At 55.9% G+C, this 11,848-nt stretch overlaps 2 protein-coding genes across 2 annotated transcripts; both read left to right on the forward strand.

Moving 5' to 3' along the window:
- Window positions 1–34: 34 nt before the first annotated feature.
- Window positions 35–2,735, forward strand: CENPB (centromere protein B). The gene has a single exon (XM_035005936.1). The coding sequence runs from the start codon at window positions 81–83 to the stop codon at window positions 1,902–1,904; it is 1,824 nt and encodes a 607-aa protein (XP_034861827.1). The 5' UTR covers window positions 35–80; the 3' UTR covers window positions 1,905–2,735.
- Window positions 2,736–2,814: 79 nt separating this feature from the next.
- Window positions 2,815–8,818, forward strand: SPEF1 (sperm flagellar 1). Its single transcript, XM_035005937.1, has 7 exons — window positions 2,815–5,296; window positions 6,533–6,644; window positions 6,983–7,139; window positions 7,333–7,372; window positions 7,507–7,567; window positions 7,766–7,889; window positions 8,005–8,818. The coding sequence occupies exons 1-7, from the start codon at window positions 5,188–5,190 to the stop codon at window positions 8,110–8,112; spliced, it is 711 nt and encodes a 236-aa protein (XP_034861828.1). The 5' UTR covers window positions 2,815–5,187; the 3' UTR covers window positions 8,113–8,818.
- Window positions 8,819–11,848: the final 3,030 nt, after the last annotated feature.

An 11,848-nucleotide genomic window follows, 5' to 3' on the forward strand; every position in this document is an offset into this window, starting at 1 on the left:
TGCCCCCCGCCGCGGGCCCGGGCCCCCCGCCCCGGGGCGGCGGCGGTGGCGCCGGGCCCCGGGGCGGGGGGCGCGCCGGGATGGGCCCCAAGCGGCGGCAGCTGACGTTCCGGGAGAAGTCGCGGATCATCCAGGAGGTGGAGGAGAACCCGGACCTGCGCAAGGGCGAGATCGCGCGGCGCTTCAACATCCCGCCGTCCACGCTGAGCACCATCCTGAAGAACAAGCGCGCCATCCTGGCGTCGGAGCGCAAGTACGGTGTGGCCTCCACCTGCCGCAAGACCAACAAGCTGTCCCCCTATGACAAGCTCGAGGGGCTGCTCATCGCCTGGTTCCAGCAGATCCGCGCCGCTGGCCTACCCGTCAAGGGCATCATCCTCAAGGAGAAGGCGCTGCGTATAGCCGAGGAGCTGGGCATGGACGACTTCACCGCCTCCAACGGTTGGCTGGACCGCTTCCGCCGGCGCCACGGTGTGGTGTCCTGCAGCGGGGTGGCCCGCGCCCGGTCGCGCAGTGCTGCCCCCCGGGCCCCAGCGGCTCCCGCCAGCCCGCCGGCGGTGCCCTCGGAGGGCAGCGGCGGGGGTTCGACGGGCTGGCGCGCTCGGGAGGAGCAGCCGCCGTCGGTGGCCGAGGGCTACGCCTCCCAGGACGTGTTCAGCGCCATCGAGACCAGTCTGTGGTACGACTTCCTGCCCGACCAGGCTGCGGGGCTGTGCGGCAGCGATGGACGGGCACGCAGGGCCACCCAGCGCCTAAGTGTCCTGCTGTGCGCCAACGCAGACGGCAGCGAGAAGCTGCCCCCGCTCGTGGCCGGCAAGTCGGCCAAGCCCCGCGCAGGCCAAGCCGGCCTGCCCTGCGACTACACCGCCAACTCTAAGGGCGGTGTCACCACCCAGGCCCTGGCCAAGTACCTGAAGGCCCTGGACACTCGCATGGCCGCGGAGTCTCGCCGAGTCCTGCTGCTGGCGGGCCGCCTGGCTGCCCAGTCCCTGGATACCTCGGGCCTGCGGCATGTACAGCTGGCCTTCTTCCCGCCGGGCACCGTGCAGCCGCTGGAGCGGGGAGTGGTCCAGCAGGTGAAGGGCCACTACCGCCAGGCTATGCTCCTCAAGGCCATGGCCGCGCTAGAGGGCCAGGATCGCTCGGGGCTGCAGCTGGGGTTGATGGAGGCCCTGCACTTCGTGGCCGCCGCCTGGCAGGCAGTGGAGCCTTCGGACATCGCTGCCTGCTTCCGCGAGGCCGGCTTCGGCGGTGGCCCAGATGCCGCCATCACCACCGCCCTCAAGAGTGAGGGGGAGGAAGAGGAGGACGAGGACGAGGAGGAAGAAGAAGAGGAGGAAGAGGAGGAGGAGGGTGAAGGGGAGGAGGAGGAGGAGGAAGAAGAAGAAGGCGAGGAGGAGGAGGAAGGGGGGGAAGGAGAGGAGTTGGGGGAGGAAGAGGAGGTGGAAGAGGAGGGTGATGTTGATGACAGTGAGGAGGAGGAGGAGGAAGAGGAGGAAGAGAGCTCCTCTGAGGGGTTGGAGGCTGAGGACTGGGCCCAGGGGGTAGTGGAAGCTGGTGGCAGCTTCGGGGGCTACAGTGCCCAGGAGGAGGCCCAGTGCCCTACCCTCCATTTCCTGGAGGGCGAAGAGGACTCTGAGTCTGACAGTGAGGAAGAGGAGGAAGATGAGGAGGATGAAGATGATGATGATGAGGATGACGAGGAGGATGGTGATGAGGTGCCCGTGCCCAGCTTTGGGGAGGCCATGGCTTACTTCGCTATGGTCAAGAGGTACCTAACTTCCTTCCCCATTGACGACCGAGTGCAGAGCCACATCCTTCACTTGGAACACGATCTGGTCCACGTGACCAGGAAGAACCACGCCAGGCAGGCGGGAGTTCGGGGTCTTGGACATCAAAGCTGAGCCACTGGGCCTAGTCCTGCCCGACCCGGATGTGGCAGCACCAGCCCAGGGCAGAGGACTCTCCGGGCAGCCGCTGTGGATGGAGCCAAGAGTGGGGAGCTCCAGAGCCTTTAGTGATGTTCCTCGGGCCCTGTGACAGGCCCAGCCACCTCGGTAGGGCCCGGGGCTGGCGTCAGCCTCACTGCCTGCTTATTGCCTCTTTCTCAGAGTCCTCTTTCCTCCCCATTTGCCCCTGGGCGTAGGGGACCAGGTGGGGAGGGTGGGGAGCTGTCCGGTGCTACCACACCGTGCCATCAGTGGACTAGGCCACAGGAGCAGCCAGGGATGGGCCCTGGAAGCTCCCGGCCGGAGAGTGCCTCTCCCCTCTGCCGTCCACACCAGGTCTTTGGTGGGGGGGACCCCAAAGCCATTCTGGGAAGGGCTCCAGAGGAAGGTCCAGCCTAGGCCCCCACAAGGCTGGCAGCCCCCTACCCCTGCCCCTGGGCCGCCTTGAGAAGCACAGTCTAACTCACCGCAGGCTCCTGAGCCTGCCTCTGCCTGCTTCCCCATCTTCCCAGTCCCTTTCTCTGGCCCAGTCCAGGTTACTTTGGCCCTTGGTTTTCTTTCCAGATTGGAGGTTCCCAAGAGGCCCTCCAGGGGAGTGATAATGGGCACTTCCCTTGTGGGTAGCCGCAGGCCCCATGCCTCTCCTCCCTCTCTGGCAGGGCCCTATCCTGGGCAGGGGGCCTGGGGCTGGGCCCGTAGTCCAGCCATCCAGCCACTCCTTTCCCAGTCTGAATTCAATAAATCCGTCCACCCCCCTTTTGTGGGGGTGAACGTTTTAACAGCCAAGGGTGCATCCTTCATGGTCTGGGCTTGCGTCTGTCTTGGGAACACGTCCTTCCCTGGTTCCCTTTGGTCCTTGTTCTGGTGGGACATGGAACCAAGTGTTGAAGGGGTAGCCGCAGCTTTGGCCCTGACTGGGGCGAGGGGCCACCTCCATATCTAAATATTATCTAGGCTTGGGGAGGAAAGGGTTTTCAACGTACCTGCTTGGGTTTGAAGAAAGCTGGGTCTTGCACTGCTTTGGGGTTAGAAAGAAGCTTGGGGTCAGTTAGCTAGGAGAGGAGGGAGGGAGCCAACTATCTCTGTTGGACCAAATTAAACTGGGAACTAGGCCTGTCGAGCCCATTAAAGAAGGTCCTTGCAGGAGTGGGGCCAGAGGACAGAGCAGGAGGGGTGCTGGGGCAACTTCTGTGGTCCAGGTTGGAGTCTGGAGGGACATACAGGGCATCCCTTGGTTTACCTTTGATGCCTTAAGAGGGAGCCCTTTAGACCTTCCCGTGTTTGGCATCTCCAAGCCTGGTGGCTATCCTGGGGACAGTGGCAGGAGGAAGATAAAATTCCTGGGATAGACTGCACCTGCAAGAGGCTGGGGGCACCCCAGTCCAAAGGTGAAGACTGGTGTCTCTGCTGATCCTACCCCTTTTCTCCTTTCCCGGCCCAGCCCCTCCCTCATTGAGGCCCTCAGGCCCCAGCGATTCCAGCCAGGGGAGGGCTTGGGCTTGAGGAGGCCGGGCAGCTCTGGGCCCCAAACCGGTTTTCCCACCTCCCTGGGGCTGGCACATCGCCGCCGCTGTGGTTCCCTCCCCACCACTTCCTTTCAGTTCCTCTCTCCACCCTGGAATGTTAAGCGGGGGATGTCTAGGTCTTTTGTCCCTTGCCTGCCCTGGGTGTGGTCTCTTCTAGAAAGGCAAGGCCACTATGTATGACTTTAAAACAAGAAGGTAGGGTGACACTTCCACACTTGGCCTTCCACACTCCCGGCACTCAGATTTACCCTGTAGGCCTTGAAGACAGTGAAACTAAGGGATAGCAAAAAGGAGTTGGGATTCTCCTTACCGTCATCCCCCATCTCCATCTGAGCTGTGGAGGAGGAAACAAGAAGGTCTTAAGGAAGCTCAGCCTACCCCCGCCACCGCCCCCCGCCCCGCCTGCTCTGGAGTAAGGGGGGAGCAGTAGTCTTCTCCCTGTTCAACTCGGTCCCTCACCTCAAATACCAACAAGGCAAATCATTTCCATTTGTCTCCTCTTCTGCTGGAACTGAGGTCATCTCGTTAATGATAGCACCAACTGATGTTAATAGGGCCCTTGCTATGTGCCAAGTGCTGTGCTAAGCACTTTAGGTGCTCACAATTCCCCTATAAGGTAGGTAAAACCATGAGAAAACAGGCACAAAGAGGTCCAGTAATGTGCCCAAAGCCACATTGCTAGTCTTTGGTGGAAGCAAGCTTTCTTCTCTGGCTGACCCTAGAAGTGCCTCTTTACTGCTACTCTGTGTCCCTTCACTAAGGAAGGACCCATATCCCTAACCCTTCTACAAGGAGTGCTCTTTTGAAATGGAACTGGCTACTGAAATCCATTTCTAACCCATGGAAGAATAGCTCTTTGGAGGGAGATGAGGGCTTGTGGAAGTGTCTACAGGAGCTCCCCAAGCTTTTACTCCCATACCCCCAGTCCCCATACAAACGCAGATCTGTAAATACGCTTCCCATTTTCCTCCCTACTACCCCATTGGGACAAATAGGCGAGAACCATTCCCACTTCACAAAGGAGGAAATAGGGTTAAGTAGTTAAATAACCTGCCCAAGGCACTGGCCTTGAGCCCTAGTATTCTCCCTGGGAATCTGGGTGACATACTAAATGCCCTACCAGGACACTGCTGGGAAGGGCAGTAGCAGTGAGGGCCCTAATAGCACAGAGCTCTGAGGAGGGACCTAGCAAGGTGGCACTGTCACACAGCCTATCACACAATCCAGGTGGGAAGCAGCTGATGATTAACAGTGGACGCCCAGATAAAGCTGACAAACACTGGGATGCTGCCTTCACTTGGGACTGATCGCTAAAGGATCCAGAAGGGGAATCCCAGCCCTGGGGAGGCTGGTGCAGGGATTCTGAGGGCCTGGTTGGCTTTGACAGGTTTCAGAGTGGGCCGGTGGCTAATCAGGTGGCGTTGGGCGCAGATACTGGGAAGACAAGGCCATCTAAACGCCTTTTCAAAGCTGGGGCCTGAGAGTAAGTAGAGAGAGAAAACTACAACTCCCAGAAACCCCTGCTCCCCGCCCCGCCAAGGATAGTTGCTATGGTTTCAGAAAACAATATGGCTGCTCCCAGCTGGGAGGAGAATCTCTGGATGGGAGAGGCAGAGGCAGGTCTGGTCGCCCTCAGTGGCGAGAGAAGAGGCGCCTGAGGTTGGGGCTGGACGCTGCACGGCTGGAACGGCCTTGCCTTGCCGAGGGTGCCGATGGCGGGCAGCGTGGACGAGGAGGCGCTGCACCAGCTCTACCTGTGGGTAGACAACATCCCTCTGTCCCGACCCAAGCGAAATCTCTCCAGGGACTTCAGTGACGGAGGTGTGCACCTCAGTATGTGTGCGCTCCTGTGTGTCTGTCCCGTGTGTCCGTGTTTGTTGACATGTTCTGTCCTGTATGTATGTGTGTAAGGGGTCTGTATACATATGTCTCTTTGTGCTTCTGTGCGTTTGGGTATGTGTGTGTTGGGGGGTGTCTGACTATCTCTTAGAACTTCAGTTATGTGTGTGTGTGTGTGTTTCTATCTGTATCTGTGGGAATATGAGTATGTGTGTGTCCATATGTATGTCCCCTTGTTCTATCCTTTATGCATGTGTGGTGGTGATGATGGTGTGTGTCTGAGTGTGTGAGTCTGTGACTCCCTCCTGAGACTTTAATGACTAAGATGTGTATCTGTGTATGTTTTTGTGCTTCTCTCTGTGTGTACCTGTTCATTGCTGTATTCTATATATCTGCCTTGTGGGAGTCTGAGCATGTGTATGTTCATACGTTTGTTGATATGTTCTGTCTTGTATGCATGTAGGGGGTCTTATGTGCATATGTGTTTCTTTGTGATTATTAGGTATCTGTGTGTCTAAGGCTGTCTCCTGAGATTTTAATGGCAGAAATATGCGTCTCTGTCTGGTACATTGTTGCCTATGTGACTTATTGTGCTTGTGTGTGTTGGTGACTATCTCCTGGAACTTCAGTGATGGAAACATGTGTCTGTGTATGTGTTTGTGCATCTCTGTGTGTTGTATGTGTGTGAGCTATATGTGGGCCTGTGTATGTATGGGCATGTTTGTGTCCTGTGTGTCTACACACTTTGTCCTATGTGCATATCTGTAGGGGGATCTAATCACATGTGTCTGCTTGTGTGAATCTGTGACTCTTTCTTGGGACTTTGGTGTTGGAGTGTGTGCGTGCGTATCCGTGTAAATGACTAGGGTGGGCCCCCAGGCCCCTGATGGGCTCTCTTGGAGACTCATTCTCTACTAGAGGACCAGAGACCTTAGTTTTCATATGCCTGAGCTGATGGGGATGGGATGCCACACCTCTGGGGTATGCTGGAAGCTGATCATTGATTTCTGATCTTGCTTTCTTGAATCCCTTTCCCTCTCCTCCACCACCCCTCCCTCCCTATCATCCTTTTCCTTTCCACATCACCTCTGTGCTTGGCCCCACCACTCTGCAACCCCTGATTCTTCCATCCCATGCACATATTCTCCCTACTCCTTTTCCCTTACCCGCCCCCCCCCCCCCCCCCCCCCCCGTCCATGTCTGTTCCCATTCCCTCAGTCCTGGTTGCAGAAGTCATCAAGTTTTACTTCCCCAAGATGGTGGAGATGCACAATTATGTCCCTGCCAACTCCCTCCAACAGAAGCTCAGCAATTGGGGTCACCTAAACAGGTAGCAGAATGCCTGGTGCACTACCGGAATCTCCATCCCCTACCCCAACCCCGGGATCCCAGGAAGGGCTGCCCCAGCACGACCCCCACCCCCCACCCCACACTTCCTATGGTCTCCAAAGCCCGGGCTGGGATTCTGTTGGTGGCAGGGTAGGGAGGGACAGCGCAGTCAGAATCCGGTAACAAAATCAAGGGATTCTTTTAATGGGGAGGAGACAAGGAAACAGGACACCCCAGAATCGGGTTCATTCCCCCAGGGCTGCACCACTTCCTTCTCCTCCACGCCCCTCACTTCATACCCCCGAGACCCAGTCCGCCATCCCGGTGCCTATCTCCCAGGAAGGTGCTGAACAAACTGAACTTCTCGGTACCGGAGGATGTGATGCGCAAGATCGCGCAATGCGCGCCGGGCGTGGTGGAGTTAGTGCTCATTCCGCTGAGGCAGCGCCTGGAGGAGCGGCAGAGGCTCAGGAAGCAGCGCACCAGCTCCTTACAGGTGCCACCCCACTCAAGCTTCTCCCACTGCTTTGCGGGAGCTTCCCAGGCGGCAGGAAACCCCGCCTTGCCGATAGATGTGGGGGAAGGGTGTCTGGCAAAGGGAGCCTGGCCTTGGGGACCAAGGAAGAGACATGGGGCTCCTTGGGGATGAGCGAGCCTGACCTCACAGTCAACCCTGGGGCTTCTTTCAGGAGCTGGCTCCCCAGGATGGCACTGGCTACATGGATGTGGGTAAAGTGGTCTTTACTTGTCTTCCCTCCCAGGAGCAGCTTTCCTTCTGTCCTACCTGTGGGGGAAGGGAGGGAGGGAGAAGGCAGGAAAATAGGACTCCAGCACGGCCAACCCCTTCACTTGCCTCCTCTCAGGTTTGTCCCAGAAGGCCCGAGGGGAAGGTGCCCCAGACCCCCAGGGAGGGGGGCAGCTCAGGTAGGGAAGCTGGGAGTTCCTATCTCCCCAGGCCTGGTGATCCCCCAATACAGGGCTGGCAGGTAAGGGTGGGGGCAGGCTGTTCCTGGGAAGCAGGAACGGGGGTTGGGGGGGAAGGGAAGGCCTGGCCGAGGGGCATTGGAAGGGTGAGCGTGGCGCCCCAGGTCCGGGCCTCCGCTAAGCTGCTTCCCACCCCAGGGGGGGCCGGCCGCCCGCGCCCCGGCCTCCGGGATATAGCCAGGCAGTGCAGGGCGACCCAAGCTTCGTCCTCCAGATCGCTGAAAAAGAGCAGGAGCTGTTGGCCTCGCAGGAGACCGTGCAGGTGAGGGTGACTGGGAAGGCGCGGGCGGTGGTGGGGCAGTGGGGGCTTAGGGCCTGCACGGGTGGGGACAGAGGGCAGCAGGCCGCTGACTTCGCCTCTGTGCCTCATGGCCCAGGTCCTGCAGATGAAGGTGAGGCGCTTGGAGCACTTGCTTCAGCTCAAGAACGTGCGCATCGACGACCTCTCCCGGCGGCTCCAGCAGGCAGAGCGTAAGCAGCGGTGAGCGGCTGCCCGGGCCGCGCGGGGACGCCCCAGTACCCGCCAGAGCCCAGACACCGCGACCGACGCACCCACCGACCTACTGACGGACGATTGGGCGGGCAGAGCCAGCAGCTCCAATGAGCCTCCTGGGGAGCCAGCGCGCCCTCCCTTGGGATGAGGGCGAATATGGGGGCAGGGGCAGTGAGGCAGGCGCCTTCAGAGCAGAGCCCCTGGACTGAGCCACCTCCTTCCACTCCACCCGGGTCAGGAAAATGGACCGCTTTCCAGAACCCAGAAGCCACGTGCAGAGACCTCGCATGTTCCCCAAAGCGGTGCCCAACACCAGGGACTCCGCCTTGGTGCTCCCTGCCCTGGGCCTTGGGGGGCGGTGCCCCGGCTCGGTCCACACCCCTAGAAACAGGTCCCAGCCCAGCTCTGAGGACCGCGGCATCTCCATCCAGCCTAGTTCTCTGTGCTCTGGGCCGTGGGGAAAGCTGCCCCAGGCAGCTGAGGGTGACCCTTGCCTTTCCTGGGAGCTCATCTGGGACCCAACTCGAGGATGGAGAACACAGCAGCTGGAGAAGAAGGGGTGAGGAATAGGTTCAGCCGGGAGTGGGGAAGACATGGGCTGTGTCTGTCCCAATCACCCTCCCCTCCTGTGGGGGGACCTTTGAGAATGCTTGGGAGATATGGGATCACACTGCCCCCATTAAAGAAATTGTGCTATCTTTCCAGCAACTGCCTTCTCTCTGTCCAGATTTCTTGCCCCTCTTAATGCTGCACTCCCCCACCACCCCCCTTTTGAGTGAAAGAGCCTTGTAGGCCCAGAGTGGGTCTCACCTTGTGGGCACCTGGTCCCTGGGTGGCCACTGCCTGGTAGGTTGATGATATCACAGGGGTTAGATCTTGTGCACTAGAACAGCCTGACTTCTAACTCTGGCCTTAGACTGACCCCCAAACCCACCCTCACAGAATCCCAACACTGTCCAAACCCAACTCCAAACCTAGGCTTCACATTCTCCCCAAGTGTAAACACACCCTCACCCTCACCCTCAACCCTGTTCATGGAATAACCCCCAAATCTGTCCTCTGTATGACTCCCAACCCCGCTGACAGACTGTTCCCTAATTCTATGGACTGAAGCCAAGCTTGACTCTCAACCTGACCAAGACACTCTGGCCATGATGTGACCCTGATAATTTACTGACTACTAGTAACATTCAGAGACCCCACAATTCTATTCCTACACATATATTCAGCATATACCTCGGGGAAACTTAAGCTCTTGTGTTCTGTATTCTGCCACACCTGTATAGCAATGTTCATAGTGACATTCTCTGTAATAGAAAATAATTGAAAATAACTTGTATTAGTGTCTATCATGTGTAAGAAATTACCACAAACTTAGTGACTTTAAACAGCACACACTTATTATCTCATATATTCTGTGGATCAAGAGTCCAGGCATGGCCGAGCTGGATCCTCTGCTTCAGAGTTTCTCCTAAGGCTGCAATCAAAGTGTTGGCTAGAGCTGTGGTTTCATCCGAAGTCTTGACTGGGGAAGGATTCACTTCCAAGTTCACTTGGTTGTTGACAGAGTTCAGTTCTTTGTGGACTGTTGGACTGAGGGTTTCATTTTCTTGTTGGTTGTTGGCTGGTGCTGCCCTCCTTTCCTTCCCATGTGGTCACATCCAGTAAGTATGCTAGCTTACTTCACCAAAGCCAGCAAAGGAGAGAGTTAACAGAGTCTGCTAGCAAGATGGCAGTTGCAATCTTATCTAATGTAATCACAGAAGTGAGATCCATCACATTTGTTGTATCCTATTTATTAGAAGTAAGTCATGAGGGGGCGCCTGAGTGGCTCAGTCGTTGAGTGCCTGCCTTCAGCTCAGGTCATGATCCTAGGGTCCTGGGATCGAGCCCCGCATCAGGCTCCCTGCCCAGTGGGAGGCCTGCTTCTCCCTCTTCCTCTCCCACTCCCCTTGCTTGTGTTTCCTCTCTCGCTGTGTCTCTATCTGTCAAATAAATAAATAAAATCTTTATTAAAAAAAAAAAGTAAGTCATGAGGTCCAGCCCACATTCAAGCGGAGAGGTACATGTGGGTGTGAATACCAGGAGACAGGGATCATTGGGGGCCATTTTAGAAGCTGTCTACCACAAGGAGGAAAAAGCAATAAAAAGATAAAAGCTAGAATAGTGGTTACCTCTGAGAGGAAGTGGAGGGCAGAGATGCAAGAAGCACATGAGTTATTTGTAATGTTTTAGTCCTTGGGCAGGTGGTGGGTTTACAGATGTTCCTAGTGGGCTGTTTAAGGACAAGCAAGAGAGTGTCATGAACTAAGGAGTATGTGCAGTCCAATTCTGTTTACCTGAGTTCCTCAAATAATAAATAAACATAAAAATTGATGACTACTCCTGACCTTGGTCTGAGCCTCTTCCCTGCACTCAGCCTGGTCTTAGGTTAACACTGGTGTCAGCCTGATCTTCTAGTTTCCCCCAATTTTTTTTTTAAAGATTTTATTTATTTATTTGACAGAGAGAGACACAGCAAGAGAGGGAACACAAACAGGGGGAGTGGGAGAGGGAGAAGCAGGCCCCCCACCAAGCAGGGAGCCCGACGCGGGGCTCGATCCCAGGACCCTGGGATCACGACCGGAGCCGAAGGCAGACACCAAATGACTGAGCCACCCAGGCGCCCCCCTTCCCCAAATTAACCACCAGCCCTCACACATATTGATCCCAGCTCTAGCACTGTTTTCTTGCTATTGTCTGCATGGAGTCTCCAGAGTTCTATTCTCTGAATCCATCGTCATGGACCACACCTGTAGACTCCTGTGTGTGCAGCTGGTAGGAATGGTTTGTAGAGGGGCTTGGGGTCAAGGAGGTGGGGTAGGGCATGGTTCTACCTGACAGAAGCACGGTAGGCTCAGAGTACAGGTTTGGTGGCAGGGGTCACCCCCTCAAGAGTCTGCTGGCTCCCTCCATGGCAGAGGCTGGGCCAAGTCCTAGAGGAACTCCTCTTCCTTGAGTTCCTCCCCCAACCCCAGCTATTCCTAGTTTTCAGATATGCCTGAATCTAAAATCATATTTGACACCCTAAAATTAAATCCCCAAAACAATGGAGAATTTTATTGAATGTTTCTTGGGAATAAATATGAAAGTGGATTACATCACACATTATAATACTATAACTCTTATTTTTTAAAAATATTTTTATTTATTTATTTGACAGAGAGAGAGAGACCGCAAGAGAGGGAACACAAGCAGGGGGAGTGGGAGAGGGAGAAGCAGGCTTCCCGCTGAGCAGGGAGCCCCATGCGGGGCTTGATCCCAGGACCGTGGGAGCATGACCTGAGCTGAAGGCAGACTCTTAACGACTGAGCCACCCAGGTGCCCCTCCTATAACTCTTCCTGAAACATCCCTCTTGTTCCCCAAACTTCCCCTCTGACAGCCATTGCCATATTTCTCCCCCTCTGATCCTCACACTCCTCTCCCTTTAGTGACCCACACTAAATCTGATTTCTTCTGGTTTATTCATTCATTCACTCATTCATTCCTCAAATGTTTATTTAGTGCCGACTATGTACTAAATGCCACACAAAGATGAGTATAAAACATGATTTGTCTCCCCAAGTGTTCACAATCCTAGGAGAAGGCATGCAAAGTGATACTTAAAATTTTTTGTTACTCAATGTTTTAAATAGATAAAACACACATAATTAAAACACATATAAAAAGTAAAATGTCTCATTGGTGC

Source organism: Mirounga leonina, unplaced genomic scaffold, assembly GCF_011800145.1.
Source record: "Mirounga leonina isolate KUSES-001 unplaced genomic scaffold, KU_Mleo_1.0 Mir_150, whole genome shotgun sequence".
NCBI lineage: Eukaryota > Metazoa > Chordata > Mammalia > Carnivora > Phocidae > Mirounga > Mirounga leonina.

Coding starts and splice junctions, on each gene's coding strand:
- CENPB (XM_035005936.1), top strand. CDS start 81: ATGGGCCCCAAGCGGCGGCAGCTGACGTTCCGGGAGAAGTCGCGGATC.
- SPEF1 (XM_035005937.1), top strand. CDS start 5,188: ATGGCGGGCAGCGTGGACGAGGAGGCGCTGCACCAGCTCTACCTGTGG. Junction 7,140..7,332: donor AGCGCACCAGCTCCTTACAG/GTGCCACCCCAC, acceptor GGCTTCTTTCAG/GAGCTGGCTCCCCAGGATGG. Junction 7,373..7,506: donor CACTGGCTACATGGATGTGG/GTAAAGTGGTCT, acceptor GCCTCCTCTCAG/GTTTGTCCCAGAAGGCCCGA.